This window comes from Aquarana catesbeiana, linkage group LG02 (genome assembly GCF_042186555.1).
Source record: "Aquarana catesbeiana isolate 2022-GZ linkage group LG02, ASM4218655v1, whole genome shotgun sequence".
Lineage (NCBI taxonomy): Eukaryota > Metazoa > Chordata > Amphibia > Anura > Ranidae > Aquarana > Aquarana catesbeiana.
Window position 1 is genome coordinate 131,523,464 of NC_133325.1, and position 27,650 is coordinate 131,551,113.

General features: G+C 41.7%; 1 protein-coding gene across 1 annotated transcript in view; it reads left to right on the forward strand.

Moving 5' to 3' along the window:
• Positions 1 to 27,650, forward strand: part of CPAP (centrosome assembly and centriole elongation protein) — a 112,592-nt gene that overhangs the window by 79,517 nt on the left and 5,425 nt on the right. Inside the window, exons 11-17 of the mRNA XM_073613482.1 lie at positions 301 to 543; positions 1,673 to 1,763; positions 8,395 to 8,498; positions 8,650 to 8,748; positions 13,239 to 13,379; positions 13,456 to 13,540; positions 18,211 to 18,331. Of these exons, the coding sequence (XP_073469583.1) occupies positions 301 to 543; positions 1,673 to 1,763; positions 8,395 to 8,498; positions 8,650 to 8,748; positions 13,239 to 13,379; positions 13,456 to 13,540; positions 18,211 to 18,331 (884 nt within the window). The remainder of the gene's footprint in view (positions 1 to 300; positions 544 to 1,672; positions 1,764 to 8,394; positions 8,499 to 8,649; positions 8,749 to 13,238; positions 13,380 to 13,455; positions 13,541 to 18,210; positions 18,332 to 27,650) is intronic.

The window sequence follows — 27,650 nt, forward strand, 5'->3', positions numbered from 1 at the left end:
ACCTCACAATAGCTGCAGTTTTGGAGATACTCTGACCCAGTTTTCTAGCCAATACAGTTTGGACCTTCGCTGAAATTCTTACACTTGCCCATTTTTTTCTGCATTTTTTGCAAATTTTAACTTCAGGGACAACAAGTTCTCTTGCTGCCTAAAAATTCCCACCTACATTCAGATACATATGTTATGGCTGATCCGTGTATAATTCAAGTAGATCAATGAATACTTGAGCTATGGGCGGTTAGTAGACTTTCACAAGGAACATATCTACACCTGCATTCACCTCTTCCTTTTATATTTAAGAATTTAAAGCAACAGATTAAAGAACTACAAGAAGAACTAAAGAAGAAGGAGACAAAATGGTCTACCACTCACGTGCGCCTCAGAAATCAAATAGAGACCTTGACAAAAGAGAATACTGAACTTCGAGAAGAAATAAAGTTTATGGAAAAAGTTCGTTTGGAATCTTGGAAGAAAGCTGAAGTAGGAGAAAGCAAAAAGAAAAGTGACGGACCTGGGCCACTTTTGAGAAGAGCAGAATCTGTTGTAAGTGGCTTTTGCCATAAACGGGAAGATCTTTCATGTGCACAGCATAAGATCGTTGCCAGTTTTCAATTGATTCTTAAGTACCACATAGATCCATTAAAGTGATATTAAAGTCTCTTTTAAAAAAAAAAAAATAACCATGTTATACTTACCTGCTCTGTGCTGTGATTTTGCACAGAGCAGCCCAGAGCCTCCTCTTCTCAGGTCCCCTGCTGGCACTCCTGGCCCCTCCCTCCTGCCCTGTGCCCCCACAGCAAGCACCTTGCTAAGTGGGCACCCAAGCCAAGCGCTGCTCTGTGTGTCAATTTAGACATTTGCCCCCCCCCCCCATTGGCTCACTGACTTTAACAGCAGCGGGAGCCAATGGTGTCTGCTGCTGTCTCAGCCAATGAGGGAGTCTCTTGTGCAACATCTGTGGATCGAGATTGGGCTCAGTTAAGGCTTGGGCTTACCAGCAGGTCAAACCATAATTAAGGATTTGATCAAAGATTTTTTGGGTACAGCACTGGATCAAGATGAGGCTCAGGTAAGTATAAGGGGTGGCTGGGGGGAGGTGCACACAGAAGGCATTTTTATCTTCATGCCTTAGAATGCATTATTAAGATATAAAAAAACTTCTGCCTTTTAGAACCACTTTAATGAATAAAGGTGTTTTAGAGAATGAAGTAGGCTTTTAACTGTGCTAACACTTAATCCTGCTAAATTGTTATAAATGTGCTACTGCCCAGTAATCCCCCTAACATCATCCACACATTTGAGTAGATATTGCCCTGACATTTATTTAAATATGGGTGCTGCACCAGTTTAAAATGTGTTCAGGATTATTTATAATCTATTCACTACTGCCTTGAGATCTACACACCATGACCTTTCTAAGGGGTCTAATGGGTGACATCTACTTTTATTATAGTTTACAGGGATTGCCAAACCATAAGCACCCAGGTCAGCTTTGAAATTGCTGGTGGAAGATCTTATAATTGGAAACCCTGAGATGCATAAAAAGCTAGTGAGAGGTTCATGCAATATTGTTCCAGCCATAGTCGGCATAAGCATTAACTTTGTTCTTTATTGGTAACCTGTCAGAATACAGTCTGGTGAAAATTTTGTATTTGCATTAATTACTTTTCAGAGCCCCCTCCATATGTTAAAACAGAGGCGTACACCTGTTCCTGAGTCAGAAAAGAACACAAAGGTCCTCAGAAGTCAGTCTCCAATTAAAGGTGGGTCTGTTATTCTGTTATTGTATAATTATTCTCCAAATCTAAATGCTGCTCATTACTACACATAAAGCTCAACTCCCTTTACAACTGAACACAAATGTAATTTTAGAATGATTGTATCCCATAGGAATCTTGAGAAATGTGAAATTAACTTTTAATGACTATAATGTATTTAATTGCATAATGTTTCCAAAACTGTACATAAGTTCTATAGGGACCAGTGTTTTGCTGCTGATTTTTGTTTGTACTCAGCGTCCAACAATAGTCAACCAGCATTGATAGTTTCCAGGAGCTATGATACCATGTCCTGGTGAAACCTTTCAACACGTTCGTAATAGATTGCACCTAGATTTTTGGGAAAGAAGTCAGAATGTAAATGCTGAAAATAGTCTTCAGGGATATGTTGCACATCATGGTCTTGTATGATGTATGTTTGTCAACCAGCTAAATGTAATTTGGTGCATCGTAGTTGCCAAGAATATTCCTTTTTTTAAACCGGAACAAGTTTTTTATTGAAGTAACAGTAGATCATAAAATCCAATAGTAATTACATTTCAGAAACTTCATAGTTACATAGTTACATAGTAGGTGAGGTTGAAAAAAGACACAAGTCCATCAAGTCCAACCTATGTGTGTGATTATGTGTCAGTATTACATTACATATCCCTGTATATTGCGGTCATTCAGGTGATTATCTAATAGTTTCTTGAAGCTATCAATGCTCCCCGCTGAGACCACCGCCTGTGGAAGGGAATTCCACATCCTTGCCGCTCTTACAGTAAAGAACCCTCTACGTAGTTTAAGGTTAAACCTCTTTTCTTCTAATTGTAATGAGTGGCCACAAGTCTTATTAAACTCTCTTCTGCGAAAAAGTTTTATCCCTATTGTGGGGTCACCAGTACAGTATTTGTAAATTGAAATCATATCCCCTCTCAAGCGTCTCTTCTCCAGAGAGAATAAGTTCAGTGCTCGCAACCTTTCCTCATAACTAAGATCCTCCAGACCCTTTATTAGCTTTGTTGCCCTTCTTTGTACTCGCTCCATTTCCAGTACGTCCCTCCTGAGGACTGGTGCCCAGAACTGGACAGCATACTCCAGGTGCAGCCGGACCAGAGTCTTGTAGAGCGGGAGAATTATCGTTTTATCTCTGCAGTTGATCCCCCTTTTAATGCATGCCAATATTCTGTTTGCTTTATTAGCAGCAGCTTGGCATTGCATGCCATTGCTGAGCCTATCATCCACTAGGACCCCCAAGTCCTTTTCCATCCTAGATTCCCCCAGAGGTTCTCCCCCAGTGTATAGATTGCATTCATATTTTTGCCACCCAAATGCATTATTTTACATTTTTCTACATTGAACCTCATTTGCCATGTAGTCGCCCACCCCATTAATTTGTTCAGGTCTTTTTGCAAGATTTCCACATCCTGCGGAGAAGTTATTGCCCTGCTTAGCTTAGTATCGTCTGCAAATACAGAGATGGAACTGTTTATCCCATCCTCCAGGTCGTTTATGAACAAATTAAATAGGATTGGTCCCAGCACAGACCCCTGGGGGACCCCACTACCCACCCCTGACCATTCTGAGTACTCCCCATTTATCACCACCCTCTGAACACGCCCTTGTAGCCAGTTTTCAATCCATGTACTCACCCTATGGTCCATGCCAACGCACCTTATTTTGTACAGTAAACGTTTATGGGGAACTGTGTCAAATGCTTTTGCAAAATCCAGATACACCACGTCTACGGGCCTTCCTTTATCTAGATGGCAACTCACCTCCTCATAGAAGGTTAATAGATTGGTTTGGCAAGAACGATTCTTCATGAATCCATGCTGATTACTGCTAATGATATCATTCTTATTACTAAAATCTTGTATATAGTCCCTTATCATCCCCTCCAAGAGTTTACATACTATTGATGTTAGGCTAACTGGTCTGTAATTCCCAGGGATGTTTTTTGGGCCCTTTTTAAATATTGGTGCTACATTGGCTTTTCTCCAATCAGCTGGTACCATTCCAGTCAATAGACTGTCTGTAAAAATTAGGAACAACGGTCTGGCAATCACCTGACTGAGTTCCCTAAGTACCCTTGGATGCAAGCCATCTGGTCCCGGTGATTTATTAATGTTAAGTTTCTCAAGTCTAATTTTAATTCCGTCCTCTGTTAACCATGTAGGTGCTTCCTGTGTTGTGTCATGAGGATAAACACTGCAGTTTTGGTTACTGAAGCCCCCCGATTCACTCGTGAAGACTGAGGAGAAGAATAAATTCAATACCTCTGCCATCTCCCCATCCTTTGTAACCAGATGTCCTTCCTCATTCTTTATGGGGCCAATATGGTCTGTCCTCCCTTTTTTACTGTTTACATACTTAAAGAATTTCTTGGGATTTTTTTTGCTCTCCTCCGCTATGTGTCTTTCATGTTCTATCTTAGCCATCCTAATTGCACCCTTACATTTCTTATTGCATTCTTTATAAATTCTGAATGCTGTGGATGATCCCTCAACCTTGTATTTTTTGAAGGCCTTCTCCTTTGCTTTTATATGCATTTTTACATTGGAGTTAAGCCATCCAGGATGTTTGTTCGCTCTTTTAAATTTATTACCCAATGGGATACATTGGCTAATGCCCTTATTTAATATGCTCTTAAAGCAAACCCATCTCTCCTCCGTATTCTTTGTTCCTAATATTTTATCCCAATTTATGCCTTTTAGCAAGGTTTGTAGTTTAGGGAAGTTGGCTCTTTTGAAATTCAGTGTCTTTGTGTTCCCTTCATGTCTCCTATTTGTGTGATTTATACTGAAACTAATTGACCTGTGATCCCTGTTACCTAAATTGCCCCGTATTTCCACATCTGTTATCAGGTCTGTATTGTTGGTAATCAGTAGATCTAGTAATGTTTTATTTCTAGTTGGTGCGTCTACCATCTGACCCATAAAATTGTCCTGCAAGACATTAAGGAACTGGCGAGCCTTAAATGAATGCGCGGTTCCCTCCGCCCAGTCTATGTCTGGATAATTAAAATCCCCCATTATGATAACACTTCCCATCCTTGCTGCTAATCCAATTTGTGATAGGAGATCCGTCTCCACTTCCTCCCTCAGGTTAGGGGGCCTATAGCATACTCCCAGTATTATTTTCCCCTTAGCTTCATCCCTTTGGAGCTCTACCCATAAAGATTTCACCTCCTCCCTAGCCCCCTCAGTGATGTCATCTCTCACATTCACTTGTACATTATTCTTGATATATAGGCATACCCCTCCCCCTTTTTTACCCTCTCTATCCTTGCGGTATAGGGTATACCCTTGAATGTTTGCCAGCCAATCATGAGAGCTGTTGAACCAGGTCTCTGAAATTCCCACAAAATCCAAATCCTCCTTGTACAACAGTATCTCTAGTTCACCCATCTTGTCCGCCAGGCTCCTGGCATTGGTGAACATGCCACATAGTTTAGACCGGTCGCATATTGTCCTCGTATTGGGTGTTTCAAGATTGCAACTTGGACTTGCTACTATACTCACCTTGTGTTTTTGTGCTTTGGTTAACCTACCACTAATGCCCCCAATACTACCCTCTGGAATATCTTCCGCGCTGGCTATCACTGTCTCTGGACCCTCCCCCCCATCGCCTAGTTTAAAAACCCCTCTAACTTTTTGGCCATCTTCATTCCCAGCAGATCTGCACCCTCCTCATTTAGGTGCAGTCCGTCCCTTCTATAGTACCGGTTACCGACTGAGAAGTCGGCCCAGTCCTCCAGGAACCCAAACATGCTTGTCAAGTAACAGGTGCTACGACAAGATTGTACTCAAAATAGCCAAGAATATTCTTAACGACTTTCTGGAATGCTTTTGAGGTGATTTTCTCTGACTCCACTAACATCTTTAAAACATTGGTATTGATGATGTATCTGGTCCGTGGGCAAACAAAATTCCCTTCCTTAAAGGAGATGTACAGCCAGAGCTTCTTTGGCTGTACTTCTCCTATGGATCACAGGAGTGCTGTTCATTTTGCACTCCTGTGATCCGTTTTCCGCAAAGAGCGGGCTGAAGTCTGCTCTCTGCTGATGTCACAGAAGCTGGTCCAGGCTATGCGTCATCACAACTGCGGAGACGGGATCCGCCAGATCCCTGCACCAACACCAGGCTCAGCCTCTCAGTGAGCCGCTGAGAGCTTGAGCCGGCCGCCCCCTCCACAGCTCAGCGCTCCAGTGAGCGAGGAGGGGACAGATCAAAGAGCTGTGACTGACAGTCTGCAGCTCTCTGCTCACGGAGCTATGAGAACGGAGCGATCAGCGGTGTTTGATCGCTCGGTTCTCAGTGTGGAGGCGCTGGGGGACAGATGCAGCATTGGACCGATGCTGCATCCACCTAGGTAAGTATGAATCTAAAAAAACTCCAAACCCATACTTTAACCACTTCAATACCGGGCCTATTCTGGCACTTCTCTCCTACATGTAAATATCATAATTTTTTTGCTAGAAAATTACTCAGAACCCCCAAACATTATAAATGTTTTTTTAGCAGACACCCTAGGGAATAAAATGGCGGTCATTGCAACTTTTTATCTTGCACGGTTTTTGCGCAATCATTTTTCAAACGCCTTTTTTTTGGAAAAAAATACGGTATCATGAATTAAAAAATAACAAAACAGTAAAAATAGCCCAATTTTTTTGTATAATGTGAAAGATGTTCGGCCGAGTAAATAGATATCTAACATGTCACGCTTTAAAATTGCGCACCCTCATTGAATGGCGCCAAACTTCAGTACTTAAAAATCTCCATAGGCGATGCTTTGAAAATTTTTACAGGTTATCAGTTTAGAGTTACAGAGGAGGTCTAGTGCTAGAATTATTGCACACGCTCTAACGAATGCGGCGATACCTCACATGAGTGGTTTGAATGGCGTTTACATATGTGGGCGGGGCTTACATGTGCGTTCGCTTCTGAACGCGAGCTACCGGGGACAGGGGCGTGTTAAAAAAAGTTTACATTTTTTTTTTTTTTTTTGATCACTTTTATTCCTATTACAAGGAATGTAAACATCCCTTGTAATAGGAATCTATTGTGACAGGTCCTTTTTATGGAGAGATGCGGGGTCAATAAGACCCCACATCTTTCCTCCAGGCTGGAAAGCATGAGATCTGAAAAAAAATCACCGATCTCCTGCTGACAGCCACGATCGCGGCTTTATTTCCAGGAACCCGGGCGTGACGTCATAACGTCGCGCCCGGGCCTCTGATGGTCATAGAGATGATTGGTGACATCTGGTCACTGGAAATCTCTATCGTCGTCATCCGGTGCCGGTCGATTCTTTCTCCGGGCCCCCGATGGCACGGGAGAGCCCAGAGAAGCACCGGGTGGCGGCGGGAGGGGACGTCCCTTCCCGTCGCCTATAAGAATGATCAGTCGGCGGAACTGCCGCTATGATGGTTCTTATCGTGCACAGAATCGCCGGCTGGACAGAATGATATCTGGATGATGATGCAGGCATCATTCAGATATCCCCTAACCAAGTAAAGGACCTCATATGACGCCCTTGGTATTGAAGTGGTTAGAGAAGTACAGCCAAAGCTTTTTTGGTGTGGATCACAGGAGTGCAGTCCGTTCTGCACTCCTGTGACACGTTTTCAGACAACAGCTGATAGTCACCAGCTCTCTGCTCAGAGCAGTGGGGAGAATTGAGCGATCAGCAGTGTTTGATTGCTCAGTTCTTGCCCTTAAACACAGCGGGGGACAGAGTATTGCATCGATGCTGCATTCACCTAGAGTAAGATATTTTTTTTTATTTTTTATAAACATACTTCTCTTTTAATCTTGGATCCGTTATTCATGGAAACGTCTGTCTCAAATAACAAACATTCACCTTCCTTGTTTGTTGCGTTCTCAAAATTTTTCATCAGTCCGAGTTTTATGTGAAGCGGAGGCAAAAATATCTTTGTTGGGCCAACAAGTGATTCATGTGCCATGTTTTTCTTTCCTGGAACCAAATTCTTTCAGAGCGACCGTTTCATTTTAACATAATGTGACACTCTTGTATGAGGCTGGGTGCACACCATTGCCAATTGGATGCGGATTCCCCGCATCCAATTCGCAATAGCGGGAGATTTTAACTGGCTCTCTATGGAGCCGTTTCACATATCTCCGCAGCAGGTCCGGTGCGTTTTGCACAAAAATGCTGTGCGTCTCTTGGTCCGTTTCAGGTCCGAATTCAGCCCAAAATTCGGGCTGAAATCAGACCTGAAACTGTGAACCAGAACTGCGGCTCATATGTGAACCCAGCCTCCCTGTCGCATTCGCATATGTAACAGTACTTGGTATGTCCGAGCTGCATGTAAGCAGCAGTGTCACTACGTTTAGATCTCCACAGGTATTCCATTTGTACTTGGTGTATAGGATGTACTTCAACAACCGTTCTTGTGTGTTTCTTTCATAGCCAAATAGGTATTTTAAATTGCAAAAACAGATTTCTATAAAACGGTACTTGATGGGCTAAATTAAGAGTTATTTTCATGATTAGCAGCCAAAAATCTACAGATACACTAGGAAGGTCAAGAAGACAAATCTTCGCTGTCCAGTGTAAACTCCTACATATCAGTCTGTGTGGATTGACCTGGCACCTGTATTTCCTGTAGGACTGTCCTCAAGGAGTTTCCGACAAATGTCACTAGGTGAATCTAGTATATCTGAGCCAACAAGAGTGAAGATACCAGAGCCAGCAGCCAGTACCATTTCCCAGGTAAGGAGTTTAATTCCGTAGTACATTTTCCGTTGGTACACATTTCTCTTACAGTAAGTCACTTTCACTTGTCAATGCATTTTTTCTTGTTGGTTATATTTTTATTCAATAACAAACAGCATGATAACTTGTAAAATGCATTTAATTGCAGGGTTCTGACAAGCTGCTGCCTACAGAAATGAAAAGTGAGAGTTTTCCAGTGAAAGGAAGCGATGATGTTCAGGGGGAAGTATCATATCCAGATGGGAAGGTGAGCAATCTCCTTTATGTACTGATAGTAAATGTCTGTATATGTGGCCAAAATCAGATCGCCATGTGTGGGGCTTAATGCCCAGCAACTAGGTAGCTAGTAAACGTTTGTTTGTGTGTGTGTGTGTGTGTGTGTTTATATAAATAGATATAGATAGATATAGATAAATCGATCGATATATATAATAAAATCACGGTGGATATAAAAAGTCTACACACCCCTGTTAAAATGTCAGGTTTCTGTGATGTAAAAAAATGAGACAGAAATAAATAATTTCAGAACTTTTTCCCACCTTTTAATGTGACCTATAAACTGTACAACTGTTGTTGAACGACAAACTGAAATCTTTTAGGTGGAGGGAAGTAAAACTAAAATGATATTATTGCATAAGTGTGCACACCCTTAAACTAATACTTTGTTGAAGCACCTTTAGATTTTATTACAGCACTCAGTCTTTTTGGGTATGAGTCTATCAGCATAGCACATCTTGACTTGGCAATATTTGGCTACTCTTCTTTGCAAAAACATTCCAAATCTGTCAGATTGCGAGGGCATCTCCTGTGCACAGCCATCTTCAGATCACTCCACAGATTTTCAATTGGATTCAGGTCTGGTCTCTGGCTGGGCCATTCCAAAATTGTAATCTTCTTCTGCTGAAGCCATTCCTTTGTTGATTTGGATGTATGCTTTTGGGTCATTGTCATTCTGAAAGATGAAGTTCCTTTTCATATTCAGCTTTTTAGCAGAAGCCTGAAGGTTTTGTGCCAATATTGACTGGTATTTGGAACTAAAGAAAAATGGCCCCAAAGCATGATGCTACCCTCGCCATGCTTCACTGTGGGTATAGTGTTCTTTTGGTGATATGCAGTGTTGTTTTTGCAGCAAACATATCTTGGAATTAGGGGCAAAAAGTTCAACCTTGGTTTCATCAGACCATAACAAATTTTCCCACATGCCTTTGGGAGACTTCAGATGTGTTTTTTGCAACATTTAGCCAGGCTTGGATGTTTTTCTTCATAAGAAAAGGCTTCTGTCTTGCCACTCTACCCCATAGCCCAGATATATGAAGAATACAGGAGATTGTTGTCACATGTACCACACAGCCAGTACTGTAGTAGTATTCCTGCAGCTCCTTTAATGTTGCTGTACGCCTTTTGGCAGCCTCCCTGACCAGTTTTCTTCTCATCATTTTATCCGTTTTTAGGGACATCCAGTTCTTGGTAATGTCACTGTTGTGCCATATTGTCTCTACCTAATGACTGTCTTCACTGTGTTCCATTGTATATCTAATGCTTTGGAAATTATTTTGTACCCTTCTCCTGACTGATACCTTTTTAACAATGAGATCCCTCTGATGCTTTGCAAACTCTCTGCGGACCATGGCTTTTGCTGTAGGATGTGACTAAGAAATTGTCAGGAAAGACCTACTAGAACAGCTGAACTTTATTTGGGGTTAATCAAAGGCACTTTAAATGATGGCAGGTGTGTACTGACTCCTATTTAACATGAGTTTGAATGTGATTATTTAATTTAATTCTGAACACAGCTACATCCCCAGTTATAAGAGGGTGTGCACACTTATGCAACCACATTATTTTATTATTTATCTTTTGTCTCATTTTTTTACATCACAGAAACCTGACAGTTTAACGGGGTGTGTAGACTATTTATATCCATTGTGTGTGTGTGTATATATACATATACATACATACATACATACATACATACATACATACATACATACACAGTATCTCACAAAAGTGAGTATACCCCTCACATTTTTGTAAATATTTTTTTTATTATATCTTTTCATGTGACAACACTGAACAAATTACACTTTGCTACAATGTAAAGTAGTGAGTGTACAGCTTGTATAACAGTGTAAATTTGCTGTCCCCTCAAAATAACTCAACACACGGCCATTAATGTCTAAACCGCTGGCAACAAAAGTGAGTACACCCCTAAGTGAAAATTGGGCCCAAAGTGTCAATATTTTGTGTAGCCGCCATTATTTTCCAGCACTGCCTTAATCCTCTTGGGCATAGAGTTTAACAGAGCTTCACAGGTTGCCACTGGAGTCCTCTTCCACTCCTCTATGATGACAACACTGATCTGGTGGATGTTAGAGACCTTGCACTCCTCCACCTTTCGTTTGAGGATGCCCCACAGATGCTCAATAGGGTTTAGGTCTGGAGACATGCTTGGCCAGTCCATCACCTTTGCCCTCAGCTTCTTTAGCAAGGCAGTGGTCGTCTTAGAGGTGTGTTTGGGGTTGTTATGGTGGAATACTGCCCTGCGGCCCAGTCTCCGAAGATAGGGGATCATGCTCCTGCTTCTGTATGTCACAGTACATGTTGGCAATGAACTGTAGCTCCCCAGTGCCGGCAGCACTCATGCAGTCCCAGACCATGACACTTCCACCACCATGCTTGACTGTAGGCAAGACACACTTGTCTTTGTACTCCTCACCTGGTTTCTGCCACAAACGCTTGACACCATCTGAACCAAATAAGTTTATCTTGGTCTCATCAGATCACAGGACATGGTTCCAATAATCCATGTCCATAGTCTGCTTGTCTTCAGCAAACTGTTTGTGGGCTTTCTTGTGCATCATCTTTAGAAGAGGCTTCCTTCTGGAACGACAGCCATGCAGACCAATTTGATGCAGTGTGCGGCGTATGGTCTGAGCACTGACAGGCTGACCCCCCCACCACTTTAACCTCTGCAGCAATGCTGGCAGGACTCGTACGTCCATTTCTCAAAGACAACCTCTGAATATGACGCTGAGCACATGCACTCAACTTCTTTGGTCGACCATGGCAAGGCCTGTTCTGAGTGGAACCTTCTCCTGTTAAACCGCTGTATGGTCTTGGCCACCGTGCTGCAACTCAGTTTCAGGGTCTTGACAATCTTCTTATAGCCTAGGCCATCTTTATGTAGATCAACATTTTTTTTTTTTTTTTTCAGATCCTCAGAGAGTTCTTTGCCATGAGGTGCCATGTTGAACTACCAGTGATCAGTATGAGAGAGTGAGAGCTATGACATCAAATTTAACGCACCTGCTCCCCATTCACACCTGAGACCTTGTAACACTAACGAGTCACATGACACGGGGGAGGGAAAATGGCTAATTGGGCCCAATTTGGACATTTTCACTTAGGGGTGTACTCACTTTTGTTGCCAGCGGTATAGATATTCATGACTGTGTGTTGAGTTATTTTGAGGGAGCAGCAAATTTACACTGTTATACAAGATGTACACTCACTACTTTACATTGTAGCAAAGTGTAATTTCGTCAGTGTTGTCACATGAAAATATATAATAAGATGTGCGGGGTGTACTCACTTTTGTGAGATGAGATATTGTTGAAAAAAAAAAAAAAAAAAATATATATATATATATATATATATATATATATATATATATATATATAATATATATATATATATATAATATATATATATATAATATATATATATACATTTTTATTTTTTACACACTTTTTTTTATGTTAAGGTAGCTAGTGGAGCTTCAGTTTACAGAGCTCAATAGCTCAAACTGAATTATACCCAAAAAATAAGCAATTTAAACCTGGCAGGGCTTTCAGCCCTTCTCCACTCAATCCAAACCTAAAAAAAAATACTTTAGGGGCATATTTATATACCGATGAATGAATGGGTTTTCTTCAAGCATTCACTAGTGGTGAATTAATCACTGTAAATTAAAATACATGCATCAGAAAGATTTACCTGCAGTGAATGTTTGAATGCTTAATTCACTGTTTTATAAATATACCTCCTAAGTGTTTGTTTTTTTATTATACATATAGGGCAAGAATTATATATGTGTGAATATATGAAGACTGTATGTGAAGAAAAAATCAGTTTAAAAACATCAACACATTATAGTTTCCATTTAAGGCTGCTGAAACAAACTGCTGGAAAGGACCTGTCCTACTAAAGATGATTTTCTATAGTTCCCTTGCATAATGCTGTTGGGACCCTGCATGTAATGGAAAGTCTTGACTGATGCTATGCTGAACATTTGTCTTATATTTAATATACAAAACCCAACTCCTTTTTTTTTATAAACTATTTGCTGTTAGTTACCAACAGTTGAAGGATGCTATAACACTGTTCAGATGAAAGCTTCTTGAATTGTCATTTTTGCAACCAGAAGAGTGTAGTGGCAACATAGACTTAACCTGCTGTGACCTAGCAGTAATAATGGGGTATTGATTTACAGGCAAAAAAAATGCAAGTTGACACATTAAATGGATTCAGGTGGGCAGTTCAAGTAAGGCATTCAAGATCTGCTGTAGCTGCAAAGTCCACTGATATGTAAGTGTATGTTAGGGAAATCTGCTGGACGTGAAATGGCAACTCATAAGATTTAGAATATTTGGTCACCTGTCCAGGACCAGGACCTGTCCATCCCATCAATTGGGTTTGTTTTTTTGGTGTTACAGATGTTAATTTCTTTCACTGTAGGTAGAGAGAATTTTAAAAAATGGCTGCCACGTTATATTATTTACAAATGGGACACAGAAGGAAGTGAGTGCTGATGGAAAGTCCACAACTGTGACTTTCTTTAATGGAGATGTCAAGAAAGTGATGGCAGATCAGAGAGTGGTAGGTACTTGTCTTAATAATATATTTTGTTATGGCTCTGTTTTGTAGTATTCTTATTTTCCTTTTTTGCTTTCAGATTTATTACTATGCTGATGCCCAGACTACACACACAACATATCCTGATGGAATTGAAATACTTCAGTTTTCTAATGGACAAATAGGTGAGTGAGTGTTTTTACAAGGCTCCTAGCCTATTTATTTATAAGGTCTATTTAGGGTTATTCACAAAGGATAATGCATACACATTTTGGTACTTGCTTGTAAAGAAGTGTAGTATTCGCTGCAGGGATTCTGCCACATTTTTTACTGTAGTTAAAATACAAGTCAGCAACATTCACCACATTCAAATTATTGCAAATGTTGCAGCTGTCTGCCCTAATCCGTTTTTAACATTGGCTGATGGAAAATCATTACTTGCTGTGCACCCAGTTCTGGACCTCAAATCCTTAAATTCTTGTCCAGATTTTCTGGATGGAATTATGAGATCGTTTACAGCCTCTCTGCATCAAGGGAACTTTTATTGCCATAGTGGACATGAAATATCTGGAATTCCAAGTCCACAGTATTCCATCCCCATTAGAAATGTCACTTTCCAGTCTGGGAGCCATGCAACTGTCTGTCTGTGCATGGGATGGGAATCTTGGGGTCTGATGATGGTTCCCTTCAGGGCAGTTTTCCTTGCAGTTACATTTTTTTGGAACCTTCAATATGACGTTTTCATTGCGGGACATGTCAGTCCTGTCTCTGGACAGAACAATTTGTGTGATACCAAGGGCCAGGCTGTCCCTGTCCTGGCGGCTTCGGAATTGGTTTCCAACATCAAGGAACACATTTCTCCCTGCATTTTGAAAAATTCTGAGAGACCAGCTCATCAGGTTGGGGGTAGCTGTTGTTGCAGTGGATCTTCAGGTTGCTTGTCTATCTGTCCATTGTTGGACCAACCTATTGGGTCATCTGATTCACATCCAGTCAAACACCACAGCAGTGGAATACATCAGTCAGCAGAAAGGAACAAGAAGTTTCTGTGCACCAAAAAAAGTAGTAGAGTGAGTCCTGTCTTGCAAAGAACATGTTCCAGTACTTAAAGTATAACAAAAGTAAGGCTCTATTACTCAGTGTAGTCCCCTAAAGGTACTCACGGAATAGTTGTGGATTAAGGGCATTCAGCATGTCTGCTATGAAGGAGTCGCTGTAACTTAAGCTGGCCAAAGATGAGTCAGTTGACTCCTCATGGATCCATCAATCCAAAAAGTGGAAAAGCCTCAGTCCAGAACAAGTCAAGTCAAGGAATACAAGTACAATGAGGCAAATGAAAGAATCAGAAGAGGTGAAAAAATAAGAGGAAAAGAAATGGCGGCAGAGGGGAATGGAAAAGAGGTTTGGGACATAAACCCCACAGGCTTGAATCAAAGCAGAGGAGATAACTAAAGTGTAGTCCGGGGGAACAGCAGGCAAGGTGTAATGGAGCTATGGCTCCCATAGTTTGAGATATCGGTCTCTAAGAATATTAGACATTTTTATCATTGATCAACAGTGTGGTCATGCAGTCTGACTGCTTGCAAGGAAACAGAGTTTCCTCCAGGCGTTGGCTATAGTTTGCACTCTGCAGTGGAATAAAGTTTGTAATAGAGCAAACGTTCTGGACCGCTGTTACAGTGGGGCAAAAAAGTATTTAGTCAGCCACCAATTGTGCAAGTTCTCCCACTTAAAGCGGGGTTCCACCCAAATTTTGAACAATATCTGTATGTATTCTCTTCCTTGCCTAGATGCTGACATGCCATTTAAAAAAATTTAAATCGCCGTAATTACCTTTTATTTTTCTATTCTTCTTTGCACTTCCTGGTTCTCCTCCCATGGGAGTAGGCGTGTTTCTAGCCTCTCCCAGACTCCTCACAGTCTCCTGGGAGCTAGTCTCAGGCTTCCCAGGATGCCACTGAGCATGTGCGGGAACGAGCAGTGAATGCTGGGAGCACAGCATTCACCGCATCCAGGAAATAAATGCTTGTGGGCTTCAAATGCCCACAATGAAGATGGAAACCGCTTGCAGTGAATAATATAAGTTATTCTTTCCGACGAAATCTGACACAGGCGGACATATTACACACAATATGTGAGTATGTAATGCTGAGAAGAAAAGTTTGTAAATGAACTCAAAAAAAAAAAAAAATTGATTGATAGATAGGTGGACCCCCGCTTTAAAAAGATGAGAGAGGCCTGTAATTGTCATCATAGGTATACCTCAACTATGAGAGACAAAATATGGAAACAAATCCAGACAATCACATTGTCTGATTTTTGAAAGAATTTATTTGCAAATTATGGTGGAAAATAAGTATTTGGTCAATATCAAAAGTTCATCTCAATACTTTGTTATAGATCCTTTGTTGGCAATGACAGAGGTCAAACGTTTTCTGTAAGTCTTCACAAGGTTGTCACACACTGTTGCTGGTATGTTGGCCCATTCCTCCATGCAGATCTCCTCTAGAGCAGTGAAGTTTTGGGGCTGTCGCTGGGCAACACAGACTTTCAACTCCCTCCAAAGGTTTTCTATGGGGTTGAGATCTGGAGACTGGCTAGGCCACTCCAGGACCTTGAAATGCTTCTTACGAAGCCACTCCTCTGTTGCCCGGGCGGTGTGTTTGGGATCATTGTCATGCTGAAAGACCCAGCCACGTTTCATCTTCAATGCCCTTGCTGATGGGAGGAGGTTTGCACTCAAAATCTCACGATACATGGGCCCCATTCATTCTTTCATGTACATGGATCAGTCGTCCTGTTCCCTTTGCAGAGAAACAGCCCCAAAGCATGATGTTGACACCCCCATGCTTCACAGTAGGTATGGTGTTCTTTGGTTGCAACTCAGCATTCTCTCTCCTCCAAACACGACGAGTTGTGTTTCTACCAAACAGTTCTACTTTGGTTTCATCTGACCATATGACATTTCTCCCAATCCTCTTCTGGATCATCCAAATGCTCTCTAGCAAACCTCAGATGGGCCCCGACATGTACGGTCTTAAGCAGGGGGACACGTCTGGCACTGCAGGATCTGAGTCCCTGGCGGCGTAGTGTTTTACTGATGATAGCCTTTGTTACGTTGGTCCCAGCTCTCTGCAGGTCATTCACTAGGTCCCCCCCCCCGTGTGGTTCTGGGATTTTTGCTCACTGTTCTTGTGATCATTTAGACTCCACAGGGTGAGATCTTGCGTGGAGCCCCAGATCGAGGGAGATTATCAGTGGTCTTGTATGTCTTCCGTTTTCTAATTTATTGCTCCCACAGTTGATTTCTTCACACCAAGCTGCTTGCCTATTGCAGATTCAGTCTTCCCAGCCTGGTGCAGGTCTACAATTTTGTTTCTGGTGTCCTTCGACAGCTCTTTGATCTTCACCATAGTGGAGTTTGGAGTGTGACTGTTTGAGGTTGTGGACAGGTGTGTTTTATACTGATAACAAGTTCAAACAGGTGCCATTAATACAGGTAATGAGTGGAGGACAGAGGAGCCTCTTAAAGCAGAAGATACAGGTCTGTGAGAGCCAGAAATCTTGCTTGTTTGTAGGTGACCAAATACTTATTTTCCACCATAATTTGCAAATAACTTCTTTCAAAAATCATTCAATGTGATTTGTCTGGATTTGTTTCCACATTTTGTCTCTCGTAGTTGAGGTATACCTATGATGACAATTACAGGCCTCTCTCATCTTTTTAAGTGGGAGAACTTGCACAATTGGTGGCTGACTAAATACTTTTTTGCCCCACTGTATTTTCAGACAGGTTATTGCTATCACAAGGAGGCTAACAAGCCCCTTTTAAAAATAAGTATTAGGCAGTGGCAGATTCCCTTTATGTAGCTATTTGGAATCCTCATGCCTTGCCTGCAGTTCCCCAAGCAGAGGTTCTCTGTTCCAGAACACTCCTTACAAGCTGGGATGTGTGAACCTGGAAGTGCTTGACACTTTTGAGTCCCATCACTCACTGATTTTGGTAATGAATGTTTAATGGTCCCCTCCCACATGGCATCCTGGAGCCATTCCCATGGTCCCTGGCTCCTAGAACGTAGGTGAGCTTGGAAACAATGGCAGGGGATGCAGTTCTGAGGTTTGTAGAAATGATCAGGCAGCTTTTATAGCTGCCTTGATCAGTTGTACAAGAACAAGCACAGCTGGCTGATTGAGTTTAAAAAGAAGCGAACAGTGAAGGGTTTTTTTTTTAACCCTTTGATTGCTTTAAGGTGTATGACACATCCTTGGCAGAATCAAAGTGAAAATTTTAGTAGAATCCTACCCTTCTCTGTTTTGATGTAATCCATTATTGCCTCACCAAGTCCTTTCTGAAAAATGATTTCTGAATGGGGAGGATCAGCATTTCATATGCAGCAGCTGACCAGTTTTGTTTAATAAGAAAAGCTGCAGCAATTCTTTTAAATAGCAGATACTTGTAGAGCACGTGGAACATGCTAATGCACTTCCTGTCAGCTTTCATGGTTACTGCTTTTGGACTCTACACAATACTGTGGATTAATGCCCATCACAGTAATGGGGTCAACACTAGCATGGGTTGGTGAAGGGCTTGGGGTCAGAACAGCAACCACAAGAGCTGCATGTTACAGAACTGCTTGGGTTTCAGGGTTCTGTACAGTCTCTAGGGCACCTTAGATGATATGTAGTCACCTGTAATTGCCTATCATTCAGGGTTTTTTTTTTTTTTTTTTTTAATTGCACTGGTTTGCTTGAAGTTCACGGTTTCTATATATACGAATTTGATTGCCATGGTACGATCAAAGAAAGTAGTGCTAATGAGTTTAAAGTCCTTTTTTTGTTTTTTTTTTTCTTTTAGAAAAACATTTTCCAGATGGAAAGAAAGAGATAACATTTCCTGACCAGACCATAAAAAACCTCTATCCTGATGGAAAGGAAGAGAGCATATTTCCTGATGGAACAATTATAACTTCTCAGATGTAAGTACTTATTCATAAGTACACCTTGCACATCTCACATCACATCCAGAAGTACTTACAAACGTCTCACTTCTCATCCATACATACTCCTCCAACATCGATCACGTGGCATTCATAAGTACTCCTCAAATATTGATCACTTCTCATCCATAAGTACGTTGTACTCCTCACATATTTTTCACTTCTCATCCGTGAGTACTTTTCACATTAATCACTATTCATCCATAAGTACTCCTCACACATTTCACTTGTCATCCATAAGTTCTCGCAAACATCTCACTTCTCATTCAGAAGTACTCCTCACACATTTCTCACAGCTATCTTATTTGTTATCCATAAGTACTCTCAAATATCTCACTTGTCAAAAAATGTATAGGTACTCCTCACACATCTGACAACCATAGGTATGTCGCACATTGATCACTTCTCATCCATAAGTAGCTCTCACACATTTCTCACTTCTTATCCATAAGTACTCCTCACACATACGTCACATTTCTTTAAAGCTTTAAAGTGATACTGAAGTCTCCTTTTTTTTTTTTTTTTTTAGTTAAAAATAACAAACATGTTATACTTACCTCCTCTGTGCAGTGGATTTGCACAGAGCAGCCCAGATCCACCTTTTTGGCCTCTCCCTCCTGTTGAGTACCCCCAAGAAAGCAGCTTGCTAAGGGGGCACCCGAGCCGAGCCGCAGCTCCCTGTGTCCACTCAGACACAGAGCCGTGGCCCGGCCCTGCCCCCTTCCACTCCTCATTGGCTCACCGACTTTGACAGCAGCGGGAGCCAATGGCGCTGGGGGGAGGGGCCAATCCCGGACAGCCAGGTCTCTCCTGCAACATTACTGGATGGAGAAGGGCTCAGGTAAGTATTGGGGGGCTGCTGCACACAGAGGTAGATAGAATCCATTAAGATAAAAAAAACCTTCTGCCTTTACAACCACTTCAAGTTCTCCTCATGCATATCTAACTTTGCACCCATAAGTACTCCTTATGCATATCTCACTTCTCATCACTCCTCATCCACAAGTACTGCTCACACCTATCTTGCTTGTCATGGAAAAACTACTCACACTTTTCATCAATACTCATTTTATAAATACACCTCGCATATCTCCGTATACCTCACACACCTCTTGCTGCTCATTCACAAGTACACCTCACACATATTCTAATAATGTATTATATATAATGGGTTATCCTAGAGCCATGAGAACATGCAACTTTTAAATCAAACGCCCTTTGATAGCCAAAATGTTACTTCAATTTACAAAGCATGTGTGTGATGTAAATATTTCTGCGTACCACTTTGAACAGAAAACAAACACAACTTTCCTGTAAATAGCAATAGTAACCATCTTCCTAAAGTGCCATTGGATTTAAAAGGATGAAGTGGAGAGCTGTGCAGGAAGCTCTAAGACTGCCCTGAATATTACTAGGGCATGTGTATGAAATGGTGTCCATGCCTTTCATTTGTAGGAAGGTCTGTTCACTGATAAATCATAAATGTTGTTTTATGATGTCCTGTTACATTTAAGTAAGTGGTGTGGTTTTGAGGAACTCATGATTTATGCCAATATTATAATATATCTGCTTTGAAGTTGTTGACATGAACTGGCATGCAGTCATTAAAGAGGTTGTAAACCCTCCCTGTATACTTTGTACCTAATAGGCAAGCCTAGAAAAGGCTTGCCTATAGGCAATGTAATTATCTCCTAAACGTTTAGGAGATATTTACTGTATACTGCGCGGATGATGTCATCAGCACATGCGCTCTGAAGAAACGGCCACCCGTGCCGTTTCTTCAGGAGTGAGTCCCGTGACCGCGGCTCCTGCACGGGAATGATGTCACTCGGCTCCGGCCAGTCTTGTTTGGCTGTAGTTTCATGCAAAGGGTCATTCTATTTATATGAAGAATGGGCCTTTTTATTTTTGTCTATTCTTTGTATTTCTGGGTAACTTCACAAATTGTTTAAAGGAATTCTGTACTGAGAAGTACAGTACAGAGGCTGTCATTGCCTCCAATTCTGAAGATTCCACTTGGCTGAAACAAATGGTTTTAGTACTGACCCAGAATAAGTAAAGTAAATCAAGAGTTGTGGGTAGAAACCATGGCTATAAAGGAAAAAAAAAGACATTTAACCCATGCAAAGAGGGCTTTGTAGACGTTACTAGTATACTAGTCTGGAACTAGTCAAGGAACTTGACTGGCCTTCAGAGTCCTGACCTCAACCCGATAAAACACCTTTGGGATGAATTACAGCAGAGACTGCGAGCCAAGCCTTCTCATCCACATCAGTGCCTGACCTCATAAATGTGCTTCTGGAGAATGGTCAAACATTCCCATAGACACACTCCTAAACCTTGTGGACAGTCTTCCTAGAAGAGTTGAAGCTGTTATAGCTGCAAAGGATGGGCCAACTCAATATTGAGCCCTACGGACTAAGATGCCATTAACCACTTGCCGACCGCCTACCACATATTTACTGTGGCAGGTCAGCTCTATTGCGCGAAATCGCGTACCTATACATCATTTTGTGCAATAGTCACTGGGGGGGGCACACGCTGCCAATTGGACACAGGGGATGCCAATCCGGGGACCTGATGTCCGACGGCCACCTGCGATCGTTCCTGGGAGAGGGAGAACAGAAATCTGCCTATGTAAACAAGGCAGATCGATGTTTTGACAGGGGAGAACATGGAGAGCTTGTGTTCCTGCTAGGCAGGAACACCGATCTCTGTCTTAGGTGTCAGATTTGTCCGCCGCAATGTCGCAGTCCCGCTAAAAATCACTGATCGCCGCCATTACTAGTAAAAAAAAAAAATACCTATGCCATAAAAATATCCCATAGTTTGTAGATGCGATAACTTTTTGTGCAAACCAAACAATATACGGCTTATTGGGATTTTTTTTTTTACCAAAATAATATGTAGCAGAATACATATTGGCCTAAATTAATGAAGAAATTCGTTTTTTTTTTTATCGGTGTATATATGTATATGTGTGTGTGTGTGTGTGTGTGTGTGTGTATATATATATATATATTGTGTGTGTGTGTGTGTGTGTGTGTGTGTATATATATATATATATTGTGTGTGTGTGTGTGTGTGTGTGTGTGTGTGTGTATATATATATATATATATATATATATATATATATATTTTGTGTGTGTGTGTGTGTGTGTGTGTGTGTGTGTGTGTGTGTATATATATATATATAGATATATATAGATATAGATATATCTATAGATATATAGAGATATATATCTACAGATATATATATATATATAGATATATCTATATATATATATATAGATATAGATATATATATATCTATATCTATATATATATATATAGATATATCTATATATCTATATATATATATATACAAAAATTTTCGCTCTTTTTTTTGTTTATAGCGCAAAAAGAATACGCAGAGGTGATCACATACCACCAAAAGAAAGCTCTATTTTTAGTGTGTGTGGGGGGGGGACATTATATTTGGGTACAGCATTGCACGACTGTACAATTGTCAATTAAAGTAACGCAGTGGCGTATCGCAAAAATGTCCTGGTCATTAAGAGGGTAAAACCTTCCGGGGCTGAAGTGGTTAAAGTTTATGTGCATGGTGTCCCAATACTTTTGGTAATATAGTGTATCTAAGTAAATTATCATTGCACTTAGTCAGATTTTAGTCCAATCATTAGAATTGCTGTTAATAATATGATACATTTGTATCATACATTGAATTTTTATAGACACTTTATATTTTTTTTACGTTGTGGATGCTGCATACAGTCCAAGCATTCATATGTAACTGGCCATGTGACAATTACCGGTAATTGAACACAAGTTGGGAGCAACTGTTTCAATGAGGATACACAGAAGTACAGTAGTTTATTTCCTTCTGTGGGGGTTCCTGTGCATGGTGTGATATTTCCGGCTCTTCCGCTATAAGATGTAAGAAGAGGAAGACATTGCACGCTAGCCTCCATTCCCAGTCGATGCCTTCTGAGCGGAAACATGTCTGGTTGGAGACAGTAGCGTGATGTCTACAGGTGCGGAGCATTCTGCAGGTGGCCGTACACCGCATATGTTCAAACTGCCCGATCTATACAACTATGCTGTAAGTGCAATCTTGTTTTTAATAAAGTAACTTTTTAAACAGTTATGCACTGTGAGCCTTTTCCATTGCTTTTTTTCACTATATGATGTGAGACACGCAAGCCTGGATTTTTCTACTGAAGCTGGTTGATCATCTACCCATAGACCCCTTTCACACTGGGTCGTTTTGCAGGCGCTATTGTGCTAAAAATAGCACCTGCAAACTGACCTGAAACAGCCGCTGCTGTGTCTCCAGTGTGAAAGACCTGAGGGGTGCTATTTTTAGCGGTGCTTTACCACCGACACACCTCCCGCCCCAGTGTGAAAGGGGCCTTAGAGGAGATTTCACAAACACGCATATCTCTTCGTGGGATCATTCCAACCTTTTTGTTCAAAGCACCATGGTGATGCACTGGCGTTTTTGGATTATTTTCTTTGGACAATCCTTTTTGAACTGCATGTGGGAAGTTGGAACCACTCCTTTATTTTAATGCAATTATAGAAACTTTTGGAGCAACTTTTGATTCACCTGTAGTTTATTTGCATTGTGTTGCAGCAGGTTTTCAGCCACTCAATATTTGTGATCCGATTGTGTGGATCAGCTTTATATATCCATGCACTTTGCACGATCATATATGGTCATTGACATTTAGAGTGGTAAGTTTATTTTTAATTGACTTTATGTAATATAATAGTTTTAGGAGCGGTCACATATGTGTTGGAGACATTATTTCAGTCAGAAGCAGCGCATCTTATATATCTACATGGACAGATTTTTTATTTTTTAAAGTAATCTTTATTTACATTTACAAAGGTGATTACCATATATTAACAGAAGACAAACTTAGGAAATAAGGAATGAGAAAAAGTCCATGTGGGGAACAATTGTAGTGCACTTGGCACAGGCGTCAGTGTGCCTTTCGGCTGCTTACAACAAAGAGCAGAAGAGTATAATAGTAGGGGGGTGAGGGAGTAAGGAAGGAGACAAGGGAAAAGGTAAGAATAACAAAGTGCACTCCATCATTAAAGAACCCAAGCTGTCTATTGAGAAACCCTGATGACCAGGGCGGCACTGAGCTATTAAACTGGAGTCACATGTGATAAACAATGAAACTAACATATCAACATATACAACTATGCAGAAGAATAAACCTCTTCTGAGGATAAGATACGGGTCAATAAACCAATTGCAACTGAGGGGCTATTATGGGCTCTCGTTAGGAGACCTTGACTATGCCCTCCCTTTCCACTCTGCTGTGCCTTTCATAGATACTGATCTATAGCTTCTTGAATGATGCAGAATCTCTAAATGGAGCTATCGATCAACCTCCCATTCAGAGATCCTGTGTCATTCATAGAAAGCTGTAATATGGCTTCTATGAATGGCACAGCAGGGCAAAAATGACAGTTATATTAAGTTCTCTCGATGAAAGCTCCTGACAGCCCCTTATTTGAAGTAACCCCGCTGCACCGGAAGGTGGGGGGAAGCAGAGGGTAGGAAAGATAAAAATTTCTCCCAAACCAAGAAGAATCAGCACAAGGGATACATCCTACTCTATCTAAGTTTTATATCCCTTGTGCTGATTTTTATGTTTGTAATGTAGGCTAAACTTAGGCTTTAAACACTTGAAGCAGATGACTGTAGTTTTAAATTTCAGTTGTCACAATTTGTGGGAAGCCTTCTGTCTCACATGAATCTGGCACTTTTACTGAAGTGCTGGACTGCAGAAACCTTGTACAAGAATTGTTTGATCTGCATGGCCTTTATGGTACAAATGTCTCTTCTGACCAACTCATGATTCTATTATTAAGAATGTTACAGAGAGCAAGGACACACATCTTCCTCAGTGGAAAAAGCCTAAGGAAAAGAATGCTAAAGTAATTTATTCACTGAATATTAAGAAATGGGCGTGTGGTGTTCTTTAAACCTATGTGACTGTGAGACCACCCAAGTTTGGCTCCCTGTCCAGTGCAAACAACCTTGAATTTCACTCCCTGACTCCTCAGTTTCTCACCTCTAACCCCTCTGTGTCACCACACATGTTAGTAGCTCTATTGAGTGCTTCTTGATCAAAAGCCTCATTGCCCTAGTTCCTGTTGCAAACCAGTTTCGGGGTTTACTCTAACCTTTGTTTTCTAATGTTTTCTGCACCACCAGTCCTGACCTTTGCCTTCTCCTCTGGAACTTGGGTGTTTATCAGGGTGTTAGCCCTAAGATTACTGAACAATTGTGGGATATTTAAATGCTTCTGCTGAGGGAACAGTTGGTGCAATCACTGTCAGACGTGGCTTTGACCATCCAGAAGTTACACTGGGTCGGCTAGATCCTGAACCATCAGAAATAGTCACTGGAATCAATTCATAATTTTTCCAGTATATGGGTCTAGTTGTGGACACCGTGCAGTCCAGAGTGTTCTTTCCACAGGAAAAATTTTAGAGAGAATGGTCTCAGATTTGAGCTCTTCAGTCCAGGAGTCGCCTGATTATCTGAAGTCTTGCTTTGGCAAGAGAAGGTACATCAGATTGTGACCTGTGCAGAACTTCATATTGACAGGCAAACTTCTTCAGCTGGTAGTGCCTGGATCTGGGGGGGAGTGGTCACTACACCCAGAGATGTTTCAGGGCTTGTATGACAGATCGAGGATGCTGAATTTGGACCCCCAGGTTCAACAAGAAACTAGCCCACTTGCAACAAAATGGCCCAGTCAAATATGGTATGCTACCTGGTAAGACTGCTGGCAGATGGGCTTTGCCAGATTGAATGGATCTTCTGTCCCAAGGACATATTTACGATCCTGGTTTAACGGTCGCTGATTTTAACCACACTTGTGTGGTCATGCAATGCTGTACCCAAACAAAATGTACATATTTTTACACAAACCAAGCTTTCTTTAGGTAATATTTGATCACCACTAGGTTTTCATTTTTTTTAAACGCAAAGACCAAAAATGTTGACAAAAAAATATTTTTTACTTTCTGCTATAAAACCTATCCAGTATAAAAAAAAAGTTTTTCTTTATAAGTTTAGGCCAAAATGTATTGTGCTACATGTCTGGTAAAAAAAAAAAAATTCCCAATAAGTGTATATTGATCAGTTTGCGTGAAAGCTATTGCGTCAGGGCGCAGGCAAGAAGTCTCCCGGATCAGTCATGTCTGCTCCTCAGAGGCACACAGCGCCACTTAACAGCACCTGCCAGGCTGCTACACAAGAACTTATCGCACCGATCAGCCTCAAGGGATGTCCCGGTCGTGGAGCCATGGTCACGGGCGGCTCCAAGCAGAAAACGAAGTCCAAAAATATCCAGGAAGTTCTAGTGCGGGCCTCCTTGAAGATGGCACAGCCACCTCGCACACAAGCCGGCTCACCGCAGTGCCTAAACTGAAGCTGCCGCTGAGAGAGGAGGGTGAGTCAGATGTAGACCTCATGGCCACCCCAACCTGATACAGCACAGCATGATCTGCTCAGGCAGTTGGAATGCATGCTACAGAAGGCTCTTAAGCAAACTTCAGATCAAAGAACAGAATGCCTTTCTAAAGAGATCAGGGAGCAGGGCCAACACACCTCTGACCTTGAACAGAGGGTGGAGGACCTTGAAGCTCTCCTCAGCAACCACGCGGATGAGCTTGATGCCCTCCATGAATAACATTGAACCCTACAGTTTCAGCTGGAGGACTACAAAAAGAGCCAGGCAATCCAATATACACATTCGCGGGATCCCTGAATCCGTGATAAATCTCCAATCTACGATCACTGCTTTGTTTCAGAAGTTATCCCCCTCCATCCTTATTGAGCGCCTTGAAATGGACAGGATTCACAGAACCCCTGCCCCACGCAAACCAGATGGCCCTCCTCATGACATAGTCTTCAAGATCCACTTTTACCGTACCAAGAAGCAACTTCTCACGGCTGCAGGGCCAACGCAAGACTCTCCTGTTTCAAGGCTACGAATACCAGATGTTTGCTGACCTCTCCCAGACAACCATCTCCAAGTGGCGAGCGCTCAAGCCGCACCTCCAGATCCTACACCAGCATCACATCATATCACCTACACCTGTGGATTCCCTTTCTCCCTGTGCTTCTCCTACCGAGGCCACAAGAATACCTGAAGATCTCCAAACCCACTTTCAGGACCTACATCTGACCTCTCCATTGGCTGACCAACACCGTTGCACTGCCTCCTGTTCTTCACAAAAGGCCTCAGCCACCACCCCTGGATCCCCCAAGTGTGGTAGATTCACCTCTCCACCTTCGGCTCAATCGGACTCAATGGATTGAGGTTAACATATCCCTACCCAGCTCTTTCTCGCATACACGGCAGTTTTGTGAATCTGCGTTTGGTTACATTTTTCTGCTCCCCCCCCCGCCTGCTCTAGGTATCACTTTCGGACTAAAAACTTTGGCACTTGGCCCTTCCTATGTCTACAGATGAGAAGGTTTTTTTCCGCCCATGACCCCTCCAGCAGGAGCAGCTACAGGGGTCTATCACAATTCACCCAAACTAAGTTTTCTAAGATTTTGCAGGTTTATATATGATCAAATGCCAGTTGGCATATAATTCATGATTTCTCGTAGTGCCCTGCCCTAACCTGGCACCCCAACCCTTGATTGGGCTAGAACCAAAAAACCACAACTTTCACCACCCCTCCAACCTTCTCCTCCCCTATTTTTTTCAAGATTGACCTCCGAGAACTTTTCATTGAACTCTACAATTAAGTACTGATTCTGTTCACTAGTTTAGCCCAAGCACACATTTGTCACCTTGTCTGGGCACTGCACCTTACCCTTTGTAGGAGGGGGCGGACCTACACGAGCTGATGAATAGACATCCGCATAATTCCATGGCTTTTATAATATTATCTGCTATAATGAATCCCTAGTTTTACTGTTTCTGATATGTTACCATTTTAAGATTCTGAAGTCAGACACAATTCCTCCTTGATTGTCATATCAATGTGGGGTTTCCGGGGCATGACCCGACCCAACCCACAAAGGTGGTTCACATTCGTAAATAGTTCCGATCTACCTTTGCGTTACTATCTCAGGGCGCTATCTAGCTCCAATTCAGACTTAACAGGCCTGGCCCCCTTATTTACTTTTCAACTCTCCATTTTCACCAGGTGACTGTTGTGCTCTCTGTTGACTGTCACTGCAGCCCCTCCTTTGTCCAAGGATGCCCCCTTTAGGGTCCTCCCTGGGCAAAACCATCCCCTTTGGGCA